This window comes from Carassius gibelio, chromosome A5 (genome assembly GCF_023724105.1).
Source record: "Carassius gibelio isolate Cgi1373 ecotype wild population from Czech Republic chromosome A5, carGib1.2-hapl.c, whole genome shotgun sequence".
Lineage (NCBI taxonomy): Eukaryota > Metazoa > Chordata > Actinopteri > Cypriniformes > Cyprinidae > Carassius > Carassius gibelio.
In genome coordinates this window covers 10,608,446-10,628,933 of record NC_068375.1, presented here as the reverse complement: position 1 = coordinate 10,628,933, position 20,488 = coordinate 10,608,446, and the positions used below count along the sequence as shown (strand labels likewise).

Genomic DNA, 20,488 nt, shown 5'->3' with positions numbered 1-20,488 from the left:
AAAAAAGACAGTCAACCACCCCTTTAACACAGCTTTGTGCATACACATTCTGAATAGTCTCCGACTCTTCAGTTTAAAGGTGCCATCTGTAACGTTTGGCAAAAAAAATCAAGTCATACTCCACATTCCATAACAGATGGGGGCAGTATGCCTCAATAAAGTGAATTGGTCTACTCTAGAGTAACAAACGAGAAACGGCATAGTCTCTATGCTCCGCCCCTACTTTCACAACAACACTACAGCCATAGCTGAAGCCTAACTGTGCGTTTACACCGCCGGCGTCTAAGCGTCAAAAATCGCTCTTGCCGCTCTGCTCACGATGCTGCAGAAAGATTTGTGAGCGCTCAGACGCTCTAACGTAGCTCGAATGTTTATTTTGTATTTAAAGCGGCCGCAAAGCAAACAAGCTTGTTGATCTCGTGCAGACTAACCACAAGGAGTTATAACCTAAAATAGGTTATATTAAATATTACGGACGAAATATTAGGATCCTTTACTTAAAATGAACAATCTCAGACACCTTGGTCCACGTATCACTTTTAATTTATTTTTTTATGTCCCTGTAGGCAAACAGGGACACATCATAGATTAATACAAACGCTAAACAGCAATAATCAACCTGTCCTTTATTCTGCTTGAGAACTAATGTGCCAACTCTCAAGCATTCACCGTGAGACACACGCAGTTTTTCTCTTTTCACACGCTTTCACGCCACACATCAATTTTTTTATGCACAGAAAAACCACGAAGCAAAGAGGACACGGAGACCAACAGACTAGACAGAGCAGGTTAGTTATGATACATAGGGCTGTGCAAAAAATCGAATGCGATTTTCATGCACCTCTCATCAGTAAAGACGCTCCTGTAATTAGAAGTATATCTCCAGCATGTGCATTCAGATCAGGGTTGCCAGGTTTTCACAACAAATCCTGCCCAGTTGCTTCTTAAAACTAGTCCAAAACTAGCCCAATCGCGTTTCCGGGAGGTTTCCCGATAAAAATTGCTTCCCGGGGTTAAAATAAAAAATCGCTTGCAAAATCGACAAAGAATCGCCTGCGATTTTAACATCGATGTTGTGTAGATTGTCAGTGAATTACGGCTCCGTGTAGTAAATGCCAACCAGCGTTGCCAAGTCTGTGGTGGTTGTTTTTCATGTCCGCTGGTCACAGCGACCCCAATACAAATAACGTGATACTTAGCCCCTAAAATGCGAATTATACCAAGGCAACCCCGCTAAAATAACTATATTTTAACCCCGGGAAGCAATGTTTTATCGGGGAACCTTCTGGAAGCGAGATTGGGCTAGTTTTCAGAAGCAACTGGGCAGGATTTGTTGTGAAAACCTGGCAATCCTGATCTGAACACACGTACTGGAGATATACTCCTAATTACAGGAGCGTCTTTACTGATGAGATGTCCATGAGTAAAGACATGCACAGCCCTATATAATAAAATGGGTAACGTTAAGTTATAGCTAGCTAATTATCAAACGCAGCTACGGTTAGCCATCGCTAACATTAGCACGTTTATCGAACAGCCTTCGATACATTTCTATGTTATAACTTCCCGAAAACAAATACACAAACATATAAAACAAACTTCTAGCGAAATACTAACAGCATCTAACTTGCAAGTTCGGAGTCAAACCTCATTTCTTTCAGGTCCATCAGTTGTCTCCAGCGATTAAAAGCAGTGCCGATGTTTACTCTGGTATTCTTATCGGATTTGATTTGTGATTCCGAGCGCGGTTGTTTCCCTGTAGCGGGTGTTGGTCTTTTGCCAAGGGCTTCAGCTATCCTTACGCTCTCTTCTCTGAACTGAAAGTAGTGGGCTGTACTTTCCACACGATTGACATCAGGTCCAGGTACGCCCTGCGAGTTATTCGTGTATTCGTTGCAGGTTGGCTGGTGGTTATGTTGTCCGCATACCGCCTCCCACGGCCGAAACTGGTATTACAACACCTGCCGGGCGGGGGCTAGTAATGCTAATGCTAATTAAGGTTGATATCTCTGCAGCACTATAACTTGAAAATTTTTTAATGACATCATCGCCTTTATTTCTTCTCATTCTTTTGATGCGTGTAGGTCATGTAATGGATATTTTTACCTCAATTTCTGCATATGGCACCTTTAATGTAGTCTATCAGAACATCCGTCAGGTGTTTCAGAGATGTTGGAGTAGGCAATCGGCATCTCACTCCAAAACTCTCCAGTGAACATATTCGGCTCAAATAATATGTCTGGTCAGATGTTGAAGTTTATCTTGGTGCTCCAACTGTCCAGGTTTTGTGATCATCACAACATATTTTTCACATTTTGCATTGGTGCCTGTGACCAAATGTTAAGGTTACAGATGCTCCTGGTAAACAGGCCATAATTTGCACTTTTTGGAAGTCTGACCATCTTTCTTTTTTTTTTTTTACTTGTACTAAACACTGCTGAACACAATGTTTGTAAGCTACACAAAATTATATTAACCCTATAATAATGGGTGTTCGGATTATTTTGTCTAACCCCTGTACTTGCACTGTGTGATGAACTGCATTCAGAATTCTCAGATATACATACACATACACAAACTCACAATATCAACACACTTAAATGGCTCACACTTCCTCTCAGGCTGTTCAAGCAGATGCAGAAGAGGTTAAAGATCTCAGAAGAGCATGTGAGGAGAGACATACTGCCACAGGCTGAAGTGGACGATCCTGGCGATGATCCATATGACTTCAAAGAGGGAGACATTGAGTACAGCTTCCCTGCCACCAAAAAGCTGAAAGGACTGAGCCGAGACCCAGACCGCAAATCTAAGGTTAAACTGCTGTTTATTGCATTGTTGAGAGCAAAACATTCTGGTCCATTTAGACAGGAAGAGGCACATATATTGACAACCCACCGTTTAATGAATTTTGTTGCCATTAAAAATTGATAAATCTTAAAATGATCGCGGAACAGTGCAAGACGCAGTAGTGATTTCAGAAATCCCACAACTAAAGGCAAAAACAGAAATGTAAGCAGAATTCACTTCAGAAAGAACTTAAATGCAGAAGTATTAAGGAGCTTGATGCTTGCTATAACATGACTCAAACAAACCTAAATATATTGCACTTAGATTCTGTCAGATGAGCTATTTTTTCTTTGTTAACAGGACTTACTGTATAAACACTGAGACCTGTGACTATGACCTACTGAAAGTGTGTGAAGTCAGCCATAAGATAAAAACCGGCAGATTTTGGAAACTCACATATTTTTGTGTCTAACATGAACAAGTTCAGCTGTGTGTAGGGTTGATGCTCTTTTGTTTGTTTCATGTGAAAACAGTTCTTTGTTACATCTTTGTCTTGTGTTGTTCAGGCAGAGGAAGTGAATGGTAACAGCGTGGTTCCTGAGGGGAAAGACGCCATGTCCATCTTTAGTTCAGCCCCAAAGTCAGGTCAGTTCACACTCAGTCATTGAGATATTCAACAAATAACTGACTAAATCTGATATCACTAACTCTGTCTGTCCTATTCAGAAGAGTCAAATCCAGATGAATCAGATGCCAAAGTAAACCCTCCATTGACCAGAGAGAAGGATCTCATTGTGCTCATCTCTGACCTGGAGAATATCTTTGGGGAGGAGGAAGATGAACTAACGGTGAGATATTGAAACTTCTTGAAAGGGCTGTGAATGCATCCTCTGAATTGTGAATTGTGAATTGTTAATGTGCTGGAATAGACAAACCTGATAAACAAATAGATAAACAACTGGATTGCTTGTCACATCATTACCAATAACACATTACAAGTAATGTGAGTAATGTAGATCAGATTTCTTTTTCAATTAACAAGTAAAGAAAGGAGTGAAGCGCACACCAGAGGAACTTCCTTCAGCCTGATGCTTATTAATTTCACTTTTGTTCTGAAAAGGCCTTTACGGTCCCAAAAATATAACTTTTGGATTTTTGTTCTAAAACAATTAAAATCATAAATAAGCAATTCCATCCCAATCCAAAAGTAACACAAAAGTAATGCAATGCATTATATTTTCAATTAAAAGTACCTAAGTAATGCAGTAACACAATACTGTAATGAATTAATAACTTTCCACAACACTGGTCATAACAGTGCTGCCATATTTAGCATTCCCACATTCTGCTGTCTTAATAGTAAAAGCTATTTCATTTGACCATTCAGTATTTTTATATCTGAAGTCTCCCTGTACTTTATACTCTAAGACTAGAGGTTTAGTGATAAGAGATTTAACTACTAGATATTATACAGTTGTCAGATATTGATACGCTCTGGTGTTTGGGAATAGTAATATAGCTTCTCAAACTCTTCCTAGAACTTCACCTCCTTCTCCTGGTTTAGAACTCCACTAGCAATTATGTCAGCCAATGTCAGCCAATTTATCACACTGTGCTGTGTTTTCTGTGTTTTAGTTTTAGAAACTAACGCTCACAATGATCTATTTAGACTTACGATGCTTTTGGTAAACACTGACCTGGCCATCAGTATTCTAAAATGTCTCAAGTTTGGCAAGATTCAGGAAAGTTTGTCCATGTACCCAAACCAGAGCACATATCCGAACCAACAGTCAGCCAAGTCCGGGTCTGTGGCAGCAGAGGAGCGGCCAGTAGGGGTCGAGGGGAGAGCTCCAGTGCCGTATCCCTCAAGTAAGTTCCGCAACACTACAGATCAGCAGATTCTAGGAGACCCATCATCCCTTACAGTGTATGGATGTGTCTTCTCAGCAGTAGCAGAGCTCCAGCGCATGTTCCCCACACCTCCGTCTCTAGAGCAGCACGCCGCCTTCTCTCCCATTATGATGTATCGCGACACCCCCAGTCAAGAGCCGGCCGGTCCCGCAGCAGCTCATGATCAGCCCAGCTGCTCTCAATCCAACAGCCAGATCACAGACTTCAAAATGGACATGGAGGAAGAAATCACAGAGGATGTACTTGTGCGTTTTTCAAACCCTTGTGTGAAAGTTTCAAATGTTGAAGCCTAGTTTGAAAGGAATAAAGGATTTACAGACAGACATATAGTATTGCGGGCAGCTTGACCAGTTAAACACTGATTCATCCTAAGCACAGTTCTACCCATTTATTTTGTTTCTATGTTTATTCATTTGTGTCCCATTTATCCCCTGTCCAGCCGCTGATTGGTTGCTCCATGTATGCCCCACTGCGTTCCTTACCCAGCCAGTGTTTGACTGCTCTTAAAATCCCTGAGCACTGCTACTACAGACCATCCTGGACAGATATGAACAAGATGGAGCAGTACTGCTCGACTACTCAGAATCCCTTCAGCAGAGACACATACGTGTAAGTCAAATGGTCAAACTTTTCAAAAATTGCTTGAAGAAATGTCTGTGTACTATTTGACCCCACAATACAATGTGTGAAATATGAAATAAAAGGCGAAATTATCTTGGTATTTAATTTTAAAGATGTTTATGTACTTCAAGGTTATTATGAACTTTGTTGGTGGGGATTTTTGCAAAATACATTTGGCCATTGCAGTGAAAGTTTCTCACATGAATGTTCTTCAGCAGCAGTGCTCTTCTGGAGCAGGACTACGCCTCCATGACCATGAGTGCTGCCTTCACTGGAACTGCCACAGGCGTCCTACCCTCCCCGTCCGCCTCTCGCTTCTCTGTGCCGACCCCTCGAACCCCACGTGGCATGGGTGCAGCCAGTGGCCAGGGCTCCGTCAGGCAGGACGGCACTGAACTCAGCTCACCAGCATCAACCCCCTCCACCAGCGTGCCACTCAGCTCAGTCGAGCCATCTGTATCGGGACCACCGCTGCCTGAGGCGCACAGTCTCTATGTTACACTGCTGCTGTCCGATTCAGTCCTGGATATTTTCAAAGACCGCAACTTTGACAGCTGCTGCATCTGTGCCTGTAACATGAATGTTAAAGGGGCAGATGTTGGTGTCTATATCCCAGACTCCACCTGTGAGGACCAATACCGTTGCATGTGCGGCTTCAGCGCGATTGTAAACCGAAGGCTGGCGCACGGGGCAGGCCTCTTCCTGGAGGATGAGCTGGACATATTTGGCCGTGGCTCTGAGGCGGGCCAGGCAGCAGAGAGGAGACTGGCACTGTGTAGACGAGACCCTACCGGCCGAAGAGCTGAGGAGCAACAGACGCCTGCCTCAGTGATGGCTCTGTTACAAGAGCAGTGCTCTCAGCCAATCACATCCTTGACCTCCCTGCACAAATCACCCAGCTGTTCCTGTCACGGCCGCCAGGGGGCACTATTGCAGAGCTGGGCAGCAGACAGGCTGTGGGTGGACAGCAGTGATGCGTGTGTGGAGTGTTATAATGCATTGATGCAGGGACTGCAGTATGTGGACAACTCAGCTGGAGGAAAGGTGGAACAGGCTACAGTGAGGAGCAGTGCACTGCACACCTGGCCACAGACTAATGGTAAGACTCATTAAAAGGCAGGACTCAATCCATATCTAGAGACCAGAACATTATGCTTGACTTAAAACCATTATTCAGAATACCTTTGAAAACCAAATCAGTTGCATAGTAGTGCAACTAAAAAACATATAACAGCAACATCTTAACTACCACTTTAAAACTTATCACCTGTATTTCAATGCTCTGGCAACCACTCAAAGTTCTCTAGCACAGGGATGGGTAACTCCAGTCCTATTCAGCCAAACTCTCCAGGATTGCTTGAAAATTGTAAGCAGAGGTGTGTTCCTGTAGGACTGGAGCTGAACTCTGCAAGCCAGTCACCTTCCGGGATTCAAATGACTTAGGACTCTTGGGGGGGTCCCCTAAAATTTAAAGGTTCTGAAGACTACCTTGCTACACTATATACTGTAGGCAAAATTATATGGACCAATGTTGAAGGTGGGATAATGGTCTTGGGATGTTTTCCCTTGCCCAGCTGCAAATATCTAGACACTAACATCGCCACCAACCCCTGCCACCCCTGTAGGCACATAGAGTAAAATGAAATTCTGACAAACTATTACACACTTCTTGCTTTACTACTCCTTCCTCTTCTTCCTGAAAACAATTTCACCTGATGATTTAGCTCTTTTTGTAAAGTTCTAGGATGATTGGGGTAATTTTGTAGAGTAGGCCTAGTGCCTCTGCATAGAAAATAATAAACAAAGTACCAGAGGTGGACAGAGTACACAGCTTCATTACTTGAGTAAAAGTACAGATACCCCTTGCAAAATTTGACTCAAGGACAAGTAAAAGTACTACAAACAGATGTCTACTTAAGTAAAAGTACTGAAGTACTTGTTTTTAAAAGTACTTGAGTATCAAAAGTACAACAGAACATTTTCTAAATATTGAATTACTACTGCTACAGTGCTTGCATTTATGTACAGAAATATCCTACATGGAGTTATGAAAAATGTTAATAACTTGGAGAATGTAAAAGGAATTGAAAGTAAAATCAAGTCATTTTCGTCTATTTACCATGTTGCTTTATTTAACATTTCTCACTTGTCCACAAGGCAATAGCACAAGCACAAGTGTTGGCTCTGAAAACGTCTGCTAGAGTTTTAATGGATTTTTGCACTCACATTCGAACCTGACTGTGTTAAACACATGGCATATTCAAGAACATCAAAGAAAATGATTTTTGAAACAGGGTCCCAGAGTGGATACATTTGAGAACGCTGTCTATGCATTTTCGTCTGGACGGCGAATCCGTACATTTTGTGAAACGATGATGTCATCAGCCCACTAGATGTCATCACACCGCTACGTCACGTAACAGAAACAAAAACATGAACAAACACGGAATGATTGTCTTTTTATTAACTAACATTAACACAGATCAATAAATGTATTGTTCCATGTTCGTTTGTGTACCACTCGCAAGGTTTATGAGCATAGTCCGTCTCTTCTTAAAGCGCGCTGTTTTTGCATCCCTGATATCTACAGTTTCCCCCAACAACAGCCATGTTATCACATAAGCACAATTTACCCTTGAAAAAAGTCGGTGATCTTTGTTTTTCCTCTTTTTCTCTACATGTTCAGGATTCCAAATTGAGAAAAATAATATTAGCTTCTTTACCAAGCTCTCATGTACAGTCATGCTCAAATCACATTCATTTTAATCAACTCACAGACTTGAATTAAGTCCTGGTTATCTTTCGTAATCACTGACTTGACAAGTAGGTTGTTAAGCTAGCTTTGAATAACTAGTCTAGCTGCTCATTCTGCTGTTAGCTGGCAGATCATTTGGCTTCATACACAAAGTTACAGCTAGCAAGAAACGTTGACAAACGTACTCTTCTAATCCTTACACTGGGTATCTAGTTAATGCAACTTTTGATATATGAACTCGAACTCATAATATTTTACTATAAGCAATTATGGAGATATAAACACAATCGAAGCACTTACAGGATTTTCATTTAGGATTTTACTCTTTGTAATGTCTCGTTTTGCCGTGTTCATCTAGTACGTGTCTGCGGGAGCACCACAACAACAATCTGTGATGCTGAACTCCCATTTAGCTAATAGCTGCCCTGATTGCTGCCTCGCGCTTGGAAATAAATTAATTACTGTTATAAATACAAAACGTCACTAGACTTAAGGAGTCATTAGGGACCCAGAACCCCCTCATTTCGAACCCTGCAAGAAATGACCTGGTAACCGCTCGGAACACTCCATCATTATTGCGTCGAGTTTATCGAAGTGTGTTCTTATTGATGCATCTTATGCATATTATTGCATTTCCTCAGTGTTGGACATCAGCAAGCTGTCCTCTCAGGATGTGGTACGGATGCTGCTGTCCCTCCAGCCATTCCTGCAGGATGCGATCCAGAAGAAGAGGTCAGGCAGGAGTTGGGAGAATATCCAGCATGTTCAGGGTCCTCTCACATGGCAGCAGTTCCACAAGATGGCTGGACGAGGTTCTTATGGTGAGACTAAACTCATCATTACACAAAAGATCTTCATTACCGTATTTTTCGGACTATAAGTCGCACCTGAGTATAAGTCGCATCAGTCCAAAAATACGCCACGATGAGGAAAAAAAATATATATAAGTCGCACTGGACTATAAGTCGCATTTATTTAGAACCAAGAACCAAGAGAAAACATTACCGTCTCCAGCCATGAGAGAGCGCCCTCTCGTGGCTGTAGACGGTAATGTTTTCTCTTGGTTCATTTATCTTGGTTCATGTCAAATTAATTTGATAAATAAGTCGCACCTGACTATAAGTCGCAGGACCAGCCAAACTATGAAAAAAAGTGTGACTTATAGTCCGGAAAATACGGTACTTGTATTCGTAATTGTTATTAAAAAAATATATTTTTTCACTCTGATCTTGAAATCGTGTTGCAACTAAGCATCTGTTTCCAATGGTCAGGTTCGGAGGAATCCCCAGAGCCTTTGCCTATCCCCAGCGTGCTACTGGGATATGATCGAGATTTTCTGTCTCTGTCTCCGCTTGCACTTCCCTTCTGGGAGAAGTTTCTGCTGGAGCCATATGGAGGTCAGAGGGATGTGGCCTTCCTGGTACTGTGTCCTAATTATGACGCCCTGCTCAGCAGTGCCAAAGCGTTCTTCCATGAGCTCAGTGCTGTCTATGAGGTATATCATTATCACTGGCATGTTCTATCCTGCTAGGCACGTATCTTCCTTATGTAAATGAGTGATTCTTCAATTAGAGGCACTTTTTGTTCCATCCATGTCAGGGGTGTCCACTCCCATGCAGAGTTTGACTTAACCAGCATATCTGCCTGGATGTATTTAATAATCCTGAAGACCTTGATTAGTTGGTTCAGGTGTGTTTAATTAGGGTTGGTGCTAAACTTTGCGGGACAGTGGCTCTCCAGGAGCTGGATTAGTGTTCCCTTATCTATGTTCTGTTATGCAGTTATCTCATAAAGCAGGTGAAGAATAATTCAGATATGTCCTGAGTTTAAAAGAAAAGTTGCTGCGACTGAACAAAATTCTCAAATGCATAAATCTTTAGGTACACAAAACATGTATGTTGCAAAAATGTATGCTACTTTTGGTTTTATCATATATGTCCTCTTAATGTGAGTGTACTCCTAAAAGTTGACAAACCCTTTCCTTTGGGAAAACAAAAAATGCTGAGGTCTTACCTTGCACTCAAATTACAAATTGTTGTCCAATCAAATACCTCCATGCAGTAGAAGCAAACTGTGTCCATCAACAGATTTAATGAGGTCTGTCAACTCTCTCACACAGATACTCTCTTTTGCTCCTCTTTCACACAGACGTGTCGACTGGGGAAACACCGTCCACTAGCACGGGTGTCCAGAGATGGGATTGTCCCAGTGGGATCAGTGGAGTGTAAGGAGGAGACAGATGATCAGTGGCTCTCAGGGCTCTGGGCTGGACAACAGGAGGAAAACCTCAACAAACTCAAACTCTACAAACAAATCTGCAGACACACACTCGGTAGGAACCCCTCGTGTTATTCTGTTCCTGTTTCATTGGAGTGAAACACCAATCATTGTGCCAGTGCTCTGTGCCATAAATGTGACCATTATTTGGCCAAGTAGGATGTGTTCTTGGATTAACTTCTTCTGTTAGTCCTGGAGCAACATTTTTCTCAAACAAACTTAACTCTTACGACCGCCCAAGTCCTCACTATGTCACATGCTACAATCAGACTCGTTCAAACGTCGGGATTCCAGCACTGATCTCAATGATACTACTAGGGTCTGATGCAGTATGCTCACCTGCAATTTCATGGTAACTTTGCAAAATTACAAGGTCTACAATCCAATCCTGCTCCTGGGGAGCCATTGTCCCACAGAGTTCAGTTTTATCCCTAATTAAATACACCTAAACCAAATAGTCATCACCTTCAGGATTACTGGAAACTTCCAGGCAGGTGTTTCGGGGCAGGTTGGAGCTAAAATCTGATGGAAATTGGACCTCTAGGGGCAGGTCTGTACACCCCTGTTAAAAAACAACAACAACAACAACAAAAAAAAACTTTTGCTGGTTAAGTATGTTTTTAAGCATGGCAGCTGGTTTAAGCTGGTCCTTAGTTGGTCCCTGAGCTGGTTATAAGCTGGTTATGAGCTGGTCCTGAGCAAGAGCTAGTTCCTTAGGACCAGCACATTACCAGCTTATAACCAGGTTATAACCAGCTCATGACCAACTAAGCGACCAATTTAAGCCAGCTCAAACCAGCTGTCATTCTTCAAAACACACCTAAGCAACAACATGAACAGTTGGTCTACAGGGTGTAGTTTAAAGTTACACTGCACTTTTTCAGGGCCGCAGCTCTCCACCCTGATTCTGGACAGTGGCCTCCTCCTCCCACCAAAGCCTCCACCTGCTTCTGATCCTCTCACCCCGCCAGCATCCACCCAACAGCCTATATCCGCTGATGGAGACAGCAACTCAGGAAACACCCCTAACCCCGCCTGCGGTGCCATATGCCAGTCCAGCGGCGCAGAACCGGGACAGGTAGTTACGGGCGACTCAAACACCACTCCATCAGCAGAGAGTGCCGAGAGGTGAGACGTCACTCCACAGCACAGAGCACCGACAACTTCAGTCTGTAACAGTAGTTGAGAACGTCATGATGTGAGAACTGGTGTAATTCATGTGTGTTCCATGACTGACTACTGATATATTTACCAGCATACTGCATACTCACATTATTTCATAGCTTTTACTATTATATTTTTTGGATCCCCCCTAACCTCTATGTGGTGTGATATTTCCTGTAGTGTTACTCAGTCCCTCCAGAAAAATGCGATCGCTTGATTTAATGCATAATCAGCCAAAGGCCGCATATTTATGCGGGGTCACATTTTTTCAAATACGCCGCTCTTTTACCGCATAAATTACCGATTTCAGAAAGCAAAATATGCGGGGCTAGCATGATTTCATAATCCCTGTATTTTCGTTGAAAAAACTTTTAAACTAATATATAAAACATATATATTAGCAGAAAGTTGAAAAATTTTGCGTTTACGTCACACAAGTAAAGCGCAATTTTCCCCTATTGCCATGGGAACCTTATAAAGTGACGTAATTACGTGACGTGAACATCATCTGCAAACCCCGCGGTGAAACCAGGGTGAAACTTGAAACGCACAAATCATTCTTATTTGCCAACAAAAATAAGCGCAAAGCAGTTTCCCGATTTGTTACATGACATGGGGCCATATTATATTGCGATAACTTGTGAAAACTGCGGTTTGATGAAATAGAGAAAAAAAGGTGATTCCCCCAACACCCCCTTATCACTAGGCTACTAACACTGTTGTAGTTTCATTCAGAAGTTGATGCAACTTTACAGTTCAAATATTGCACTTTTTTTGTTACAGAACAGTACCAAAAACTTACAGTTGTAATTATTTTAGTAGTATGTAAAATAATTTACGATGCAGTAAGAGATTGCAACTTAAATATTCTGTGATTTAGTATGCCTGCTTATCATAGGAAGTAATAAGAAATTACTCTTTACATTAATATAGTAGCCTAGTGAGAGAAAGGTTTTGGGGGAATCGCATTTTTTTCTCTTTTTCATCAAACCGCAGTTTTTGCAAGTTCACGCAATTTCATGGCATAAAATTGCAAAAATATCCCGCATATTTCATCGCATTTTTTAAGAAAACGTCTGCGTTTTTCTGGAGGGACTGGTTACTGAGTGATACTACCAGAATTTACTCAATTATCTCGGTTAGATAAAATGTGCCAGGGTTAGAATAATGCAGCACTTTAAGGCCAGTAGCAGTAAATTTGTTGAAAAACCCACATTTGTATATTTTTCTAAATGTTCAGCAGAATCCTTTTCAAGTGAACAGATTAAAGTGTGATGCACAGTTTACAGATGTGTATATAATGTCCCAAATTATTAAATCATTATCATACTTATTCACTTCTATTGTTAGTTACTCAGTGTTGCATTTAGATATTAATGTCATTGTTGTTGTAGCTCAGCAGAGAGGGACCGGATTGGCATTCCTACAGGGGCGGAGTCAGCAGACAGCCACGCCCACCCACCAGCCATCGTGCTTTATGTGGTGGATCCCTTCCTGTGCTCAGGGGCGGGGTCAGAAAGTGAAGATGGCGGGGAGGACGTGGATGTGAGCAGCGTGTGGCTTTTAGCACTGCTGCGCTGTTACACAGATATGCTGAGTACGCTGCCAGAGAGCATTCAGCCTGCACTAGTGCTACAGGTCAGGACAGATTCAGGTCCTAATGACTCGTGCCTTTCACAAATCATTAGTGGCGTTTCAATGGTTAACTTTGATTTGCAGGTGTTGCCGTGTCAGCATCTGTTGCAGCCGGCCAGCGGAGAGAGTCCTGAGTACCTGCAGCACCTGCGATCGCTGGCTTTTTCCACATACTCACAGAGTCGCCGTCTGTTACCCAGACAGACGCACATCAGGTCCCTCACTGGATTCGGCCCAGCGTCCGTCGTACAGTCAGCGCTCAAGAGCCCAGAGGTCACACTTCATTATACTGTGTCTGCACTGGATTAGAGTAATGTGTTGTGATGCAAAAATCACTCTTGTCATAATAAAGGGTGCTGACATTGACATTTAATCATTAAATTGATGCTTTTATTCACAAAATCATGAGACACAGGGCAGGGGATGAAACAAAATTGAGACACTGCTGAAGATTTGTTAAACGCGTCTGTCTAGCACAACGTTTCTCAATCCTGTCCCTGCAGCCACCGACACTGAATACTTTCAAGGGGCTTCAGGAACGGTTGAGAAACACTTGTGTAGTGCATATTCACATAGACAAACAAATACAATTAGTTCATTTAATTAATCTTGCTGAACAATGCTAATAAAATACATGATTATAAGTACTTTTATTGAAACAACTTTTCTGTTACATTAAATCCAACTTATGTGTTTGCTGTTTAAATCATCAAACAGATTTTTACAAATGTTTTTGATATGAAGTCTCTTCTGCTCACCAAGGCTTCATTTATTTGTTTCAAAATACAGTAACACTGTAATATTGCTAAATATTTTTACAACTTAAAACAACTGCTTTTGTATTTTAAAGTATTTTGAAATGTACTTTATTCCTGTGATGCTAAGCTGAATTCTTAGCAGCCATCAGTCTTCAGTGGAAATTCTGATACACTAGCAGTAATTGAATAAAATAGAATAGATTAATAAAAATACATTAATGCTTTTATTCATCAAGGATGCAATAAATATATCAAAAGTGACAGTAAAGACATTTATAATGTTACAAATTATTATTTTTTCCAATACATGCATTTCTTTTGAACATTCAACTCATCAAAGAATCCTAAAAACATATAATGTATCACAGTTTCCACAAAAATATGAAACAGGACAACTGTTTTCACCATTTATAATTTTCAGAAATGTTTCTTGAACAGCAAATCAGCATATTAGGATGATTTCTGAAGGATCACGGGAGACTGGAGTAATGATGCTGAAAATTCAAAATATTTATAATATATTCACATAGAAAACAGTTACTTTAAACTGTAATAATAATAATCTGTATTTTTGATCAAATAAAAGCAGCGTTGGTGATCAGAAGAGACTACTTTCAAAAACATAAAAAGTATTAACCACCCCAAACTTCTGAACTGTAGTGTATTTGCATATTTTGCAAACTGTATATTACATTCATTTCATTTGTATACTTGCTACTGTCTTGTGTTTGTTTTCTCTTGAGGTAATGATATTTCCTGTGATACAGAGCCCCAGTGTCACGCGTCTGTATTCTCCGCCCTTCATCCTGGGTCTGACCCGCAGTAAACAGTCTGAGGCGGGTGACGTGTGTTCAGACGCTTCCTCGCGCTGTAATGTGCTGTTCGTGGGATACTGTCTGTCACATGACCAGCGCTGGATCCTGGTGTCCTGCACAGATCAGCAGGGGGAGCTCCTGGAGACCTGCGTCATCAACATTGACGTGCCCAACAGGTGACACCTGCTCATTTGAGTTCATCTACCTGCCATATTTTCAGTTCCAGTATAAAGAAACAGAACCTCCTCTCTTTACTCGCAGAGCCCGGCGGCCCAAGTTTTCTCCTCGTAAAATTGGCCTCCAGAAGTTATGGGAATGGTGCGTGGGCATTATTCAGATGACATCATTACAATGGAGGATCGTGATTGGCCGTTTGGGAAGACTGGGCCACGGGGAACTGAAAGGTTGGTCAGTGGGTCCGATATATTTTCAACAAAGACCCTCATGAATATTTATTCTCTCTCTCTCTCTTTCTCTCCCAGACTGGAGTGTGCTGCTGGGCGAGCATTCACTGCATTCTATTAGCCGTCAGCTGCGGGAGGCGTGTCTTGTGTGTGGTTTGTCCACTGCTGATTCGCCCTCCATTCTCAGTGCCTGCCTGGTTTCCATGGAGCCGCAGGGATCTTTTGTGGTGATGCCAGGTGAAATGTACTTCTGTGCCGAGCTGCTTCTGTGACACCAGCATAAAGACTTAACAGTGATAGGGCTGCACTGCACTGACTCGATGGAGATGATGATTATGATAAGCTAATCATAAAAAGTGTCAGAAAGTGCAACCTGTTGTGTGCCAACAGTCGTGTGTCTGTGTGTGTGTGTGTGTGTGTGCAGATGCGGTTACGATGGGCTCAGTGTTCGGCCGCAGCACCGCGCTCAACCTGCAGACGTCTCAGCTCAACACTCCTCAGGATGCGTCCTGCACGCACATCCTGGTGTTTCCCACCTCCTCCACCACACAGGTGGCACCCAGCACTTACCCTGCCGAAGACAACCCCGGTACCACAGCACATCACACACACACACGTACATCCATACACCTGCTGCAACACAGCACACGTGACTGCAAGTGTGTTCTCTAATGGTCAAGAGCCGTAGAATAAATCACTCTCACATCACAGTAAACAAAAAGACCTTGAGCATTCAATCCATGAACTGAAGTCCTGAAATCATTCATACCACATTAGGCTTGCACTTTATTTTGCAGTACGTACAGTACACTTACAGTGAACTTCCTTAAAGAAGTATTCATTAATATGAGGTATAAGGGTTGGTGCCTAGTTATTACTCAGTTATTGTAATTACTATAATAAGTACAAATTATGTACATGTGGAATACAGTAGGACTGTAAAATAAACCGCTACCCGCTTTACTTAGAAAATCAGAGGATTCCCTTTTAAAATAAAAGCTGTTATATTGTGTAGGAGTAATAACATATCATACGCATAAAAAAATAAGACGAACATTAAAGTGCAAAACTAATATCATTTTTTGACTAATATCAAAAGATATTGACTAATATCACCCCCCCCCCCCTCAAAAAAAGAAAAGAAAAAAAAGTCACAAAAAATAATTTTAATATTTATATCATCTTAATATTCTTCACATTTAGCAGATTAGAGCTGGACAATAATGGTTGCACTTTATTTTACAGTACGTGTACTTACATGTACTTATAGTGTACTTACAGTGTACTTATCTAAGAAAGTTCTGGTAATACAAGGTAACTACATGGGGTAGGGTTAGGTTTAGGGGTAGGGGTAGGTTCAGGGTTAGTACCTAGTTATTACATAGTTATTGTAATTACTATAATAAGTACCTAGTATGTACATGAGGAACAGGACTGTAAAATAAAGTGCTACCATAATGAGTTGCGTTTTGCAACAAAATAAACAATCAAGCAGATGATATTTGCTATATAGTATATATCTGGCTTCTCATGAGTGAATAGATTTTAAATAAAGAGTCCAGATGATAAATGAATGTAAGCACTGTGGAGTTCATGTGATCTGCCGAAGATGATATCTGTCTTTCTGTCCGCTCTGTAGATGACATGTTTGGCTTGCCTTTCCCCGATGAGCTGGAGAGTGACATCGGCCATGATGACATGATGCTGCTGACAGGGACACTGCATCCGTCACCCAACACGTCCCCTGTCCCGTCTCCTGGATCACCATCTTGCCTGGGCTCTGGATCACACTTCCAGCACACACGGGTGAGTCCAACGCATGCTCAGTTCCTGTATGTCATGCTGTCGACGTGCCTGTGCGAAACAATCCGTTTGGGTGTGTTTGCAGAGTCAGGGTGAGCGCCTTCTGTCCCGGGACGCTCCAGAAGAGCTGAAGCAGCAGCCGCTGGCTCTGGGATACTACGTGTCCACAGCTCCGGCTGATAGCCTACCGCACTGGTTCTGGGCGTCCTGCCCACAAGCACAGCATCAGTGTCCGCTCTTCCTCAAGGTACGAGACGCTGCAGTCAATCATTAACTCACTGACTGACAGAGATGTATGTGTATTTTGCATCAGTCAGACATATATCTCTTGCAGTTTCCAGCTGGTTGGACCTGCTTACACTGAGAGATAAGATCGATTTCTTTACAGTTTGTTGCTGACATCCTCATTGCCACAAAAAATTGTCTACAATTAGAAGAAACTCTATATCTCACCAGAGTCTGATAGCAGATGAAATAGGGAAAGAGCTTCAGGACGAGCATTGATTCTGATGTGCATCTGTTGCTTTTTCTATCTACATTTATGTCAACCTGTCCTCCAACCAATATGCTTGTATAGGTTGTTTGTCCAAATCCCTGAAATAAAACCCATCAGAGCGTATACTACAATTGCGCCCCTATCGGCAAAAGGTCATTTTCATATTAATGTTTTGTACTATTTTATTTGCCCTCTGGTTTGCGTTTCGTGTAGCTCAGTTAGTAGATTATTGCGTTATACCTTGATATGTAATCATGCTATCATGGGTTCTATCCCAGGGAACAGACATGCACGAAAATGTATATGCTCAATAAATCATAATTTAGCATTATTTCTGTGAGGGTTAGGTTTAGGGGTGGGGTTAAATGTGGTCATTCGAACGAATAAGCCACCTAGTAAAATATGTAGGAAATACTGTGAGATCAGTGTAAAACGCCCACACATTGCATTTAAATAAACGTGCGTTTTGATTGGTAATGACATTATACATCAATTCATGAAGACAGATGCAACGCGATACTGTCATTATTTGTACGCCCCCTAGAGGGCGCTTAACTTTAAAACGTAAATATAGGTCGTAATAAATGCTTGCACAAACGACCTATATGGTCATTTTTTATTGGAGGACAGGCTCATTTATGCAACTGGAAGACACTTTTATCCAGAGAACTTTTATCAGTTCATGCATTTCCTGGGAATCTGCTGGTGTTGTGATCTACAGGAATCTATAGGAACGCAGATGACTAATGCAAGTAAATTTGTGGCACGTCTCATCCTGTGATCATTTAAGATGTGTTTGTGTCTGCAGGCATCTCTGCATCATCACATATCCATCGCTCAGACAGATGATCTGGTGTCTGGTAAGACGTCTTCAAGGGTTCACCCGCTGGACTCCAAAACCACCTCAGATGTGCTCAGGTCAGTAGTAGTAACCTATTTATTTATGTTAAATGAATCCTTTATATGACTCAGGAGTACCGAGATGTGTTCAGAGTGAAAAGTTTTTGTGTGATCGTGATCGATGATGTTAATGAATGAAATAATTTCTGTTTCCTGTATACTCTGTAAACTCTGTATTAATCACTTAGTTCACCTTGGTCCGAGTCGTTTGTTCTTTAGTCTTTAGACAGCCACATGCTATGTACAAAATGATTAGTAATCACCCATTAGAAATTATTAGTTCACCCATGTCCCGATTGGACGCCATCAGTTTCACACTAACCTGACCATAAACCAGCCTGGACCATCATGAAGGTTTGCTCTGGTCTTCAGAGAGTGAGGTTTGTATTGTTTTCTTTCAGGTTTGTTTTGGAGCAGTATAACGCTCTTTCCTGGCTCACCTGCAGTCCTGCTGCTCAAGACCGGCGCTCCTGCCTTCCCATTCATTTCACCGTCCTCACGCAGATGTACAACGGCATCCTCAAGCTCCTGTAGATCTCCGATGGGATACAGAGCCATTCCTGCAAGTACCTTATGGATCCGGACAGCTGGTGTTTTCACAGGATGACCAGCCAAGTCCAATCATGAGCCCTCAGATGAGCTGGACCTCTGGACAGACTGCTGAAAACAGGGAAGCGGTTTGATGATGACAGTGTAATGCTCCCCTGTCACTTCATGCCATAGAAATCCTACAGAGTGTAATAATGAGCTGTATTTATCCATATAAGAACAACTCAGCATCATCATGTTTCTGACGAGTTCTCTTAAAAAGGCACTTTCATGATCCGACATTAAATTGATAAACTTGATAAGTAATGTCTGACACTCAAAATGTTTATCGTGCAAAAGCAAAATTTACAGAGAGTTATTTTTGTCAAAGTTTGAATCAATTTAATCAAGGCCTTTTTTTCCAGATTCAGAATGGAAGCCTTGAGATGAGAAAAACAAACTCTAATTTTAAATGATGCTGAAATGCCATATTTATAGATGAATTGTATTTCTGAATGTATAATGTTGTTGTAGTGAGCAGCTGTGCTCCGGTCTACATCTTAAACACTTTCCAGAGAGACGACACATTATAAAACCTATATGAATAACAGTGCATTACTTTTTACTTTCTCTTGTGAAATTTCTTCAGTGCTTTTCTTATTTAATAACTTAACTAAACTGCAGCGTAAATTATATTTATAAAGCATTTTCTGCTAAATAAACTTAAATTGGCAATAGAGTTCATTCAGCTTATCTCAGCATACAATTTTAACTGATATGCATTATTGCTATTTGCTTTTTTAAGATGTCAAATCGGTCCATCAACAGTGAGCTGGTTGCAGAATTTGTCCTGCTATTTGTATTTTCCTGCATGTTTTGTAAATACACTTTACAACAGTGTGTTTTCATATTTCTTAAAACTGTACATTTCGTGTCAGTTTGATTCATTTTACTCTACATGACTCCTATGAAGTTCTTTTTACTTTTTGCCTTTTTAAAATATGAATATATACAGTATATATATGAATATATATATATATATAACATTATTAAAGTACAGCCACGGGTGTGTTGCCAAGATATGACACTATACCAATGACAGCATTTGTTACTCAATCATCATTTGAAATATCAAGCTGATGTGACTCAACAGTGATTTGTATCTTTTACACATTTCTAAGTAAATGACTGACAAATGAAGATTGACCTGTTTGTGGTTTATGTTCAACGAATTCATTTGTTTGATCTTCTGCTCTGTTATCTGTCACATCTGCAGCATCTTTGAAAAGTTAATATCACACCAAACATGACTAAAGTCTTCGGAGAAACTTCGGGGAAACTCACATTCAGATTTTCTTTTTAATTGGGTTTTCTCTGCTGTTATTTCTGCCCTCTTGTAAAAACAGAAATGGTTGCTGAGGGGACTGAACTAATGAGACAAAGATATTTCAGATTAACGTTCCATAAACTGTGTGCCAGATGTAAGCAAAGCTACTCAAGAGTTGATATAACAGATCTCAAAGAAGTGCTCATTCATAGCAAACTCGCAATCTAACGTAGACGTGGAAAACACTTTATTTTTATTCTAGCCAAACCTGCCATGTACTTTTTAGTAGATGCACAGAAATGATTCA

At 41.2% G+C, this 20,488-nt stretch overlaps 1 protein-coding gene across 6 annotated transcripts in view; it reads left to right on the top strand.

Moving 5' to 3' along the window:
* Positions 1–20,054, top strand: part of LOC127992986 (mediator of RNA polymerase II transcription subunit 13-like) — a 65,044-nt gene extending 44,990 nt beyond the window's left edge. For 3 of the 6 annotated variants that reach the window (XM_052591690.1, XM_052591688.1, XM_052591693.1), the window contains 21 exons: positions 2,622–2,811; positions 3,354–3,432; positions 3,514–3,635; positions 4,557–4,656; positions 4,735–4,943; positions 5,138–5,307; positions 5,535–6,418; positions 8,716–8,895; positions 9,346–9,569; positions 10,223–10,406; positions 11,236–11,479; positions 12,910–13,153; positions 13,235–13,423; positions 14,676–14,899; positions 14,985–15,127; positions 15,206–15,364; positions 15,552–15,716; positions 16,767–16,933; positions 17,016–17,177; positions 18,235–18,344; positions 18,728–20,054. In XM_052591690.1, the coding sequence (XP_052447650.1) occupies positions 2,622–2,811; positions 3,354–3,432; positions 3,514–3,635; positions 4,557–4,656; positions 4,735–4,943; positions 5,138–5,307; positions 5,535–6,418; positions 8,716–8,895; positions 9,346–9,569; positions 10,223–10,406; positions 11,236–11,479; positions 12,910–13,153; positions 13,235–13,423; positions 14,676–14,899; positions 14,985–15,127; positions 15,206–15,364; positions 15,552–15,716; positions 16,767–16,933; positions 17,016–17,177; positions 18,235–18,344; positions 18,728–18,860 (4,282 nt within the window). In that variant the 3' untranslated portion in view covers positions 18,861–20,054. The remainder of the gene's footprint in view (positions 1–2,621; positions 2,812–3,353; positions 3,433–3,513; positions 3,636–4,556; positions 4,657–4,734; positions 4,944–5,137; positions 5,308–5,534; positions 6,419–8,715; positions 8,896–9,345; positions 9,570–10,222; positions 10,407–11,235; positions 11,480–12,909; positions 13,154–13,234; positions 13,424–14,675; positions 14,900–14,984; positions 15,128–15,205; positions 15,365–15,551; positions 15,717–16,766; positions 16,934–17,015; positions 17,178–18,234; positions 18,345–18,727) is intronic. The other 3 variants (XM_052591691.1, XM_052591692.1, XM_052591689.1) reach the window with 3 other exon arrangements.
* Positions 20,055–20,488: the final 434 nt, after the last annotated feature.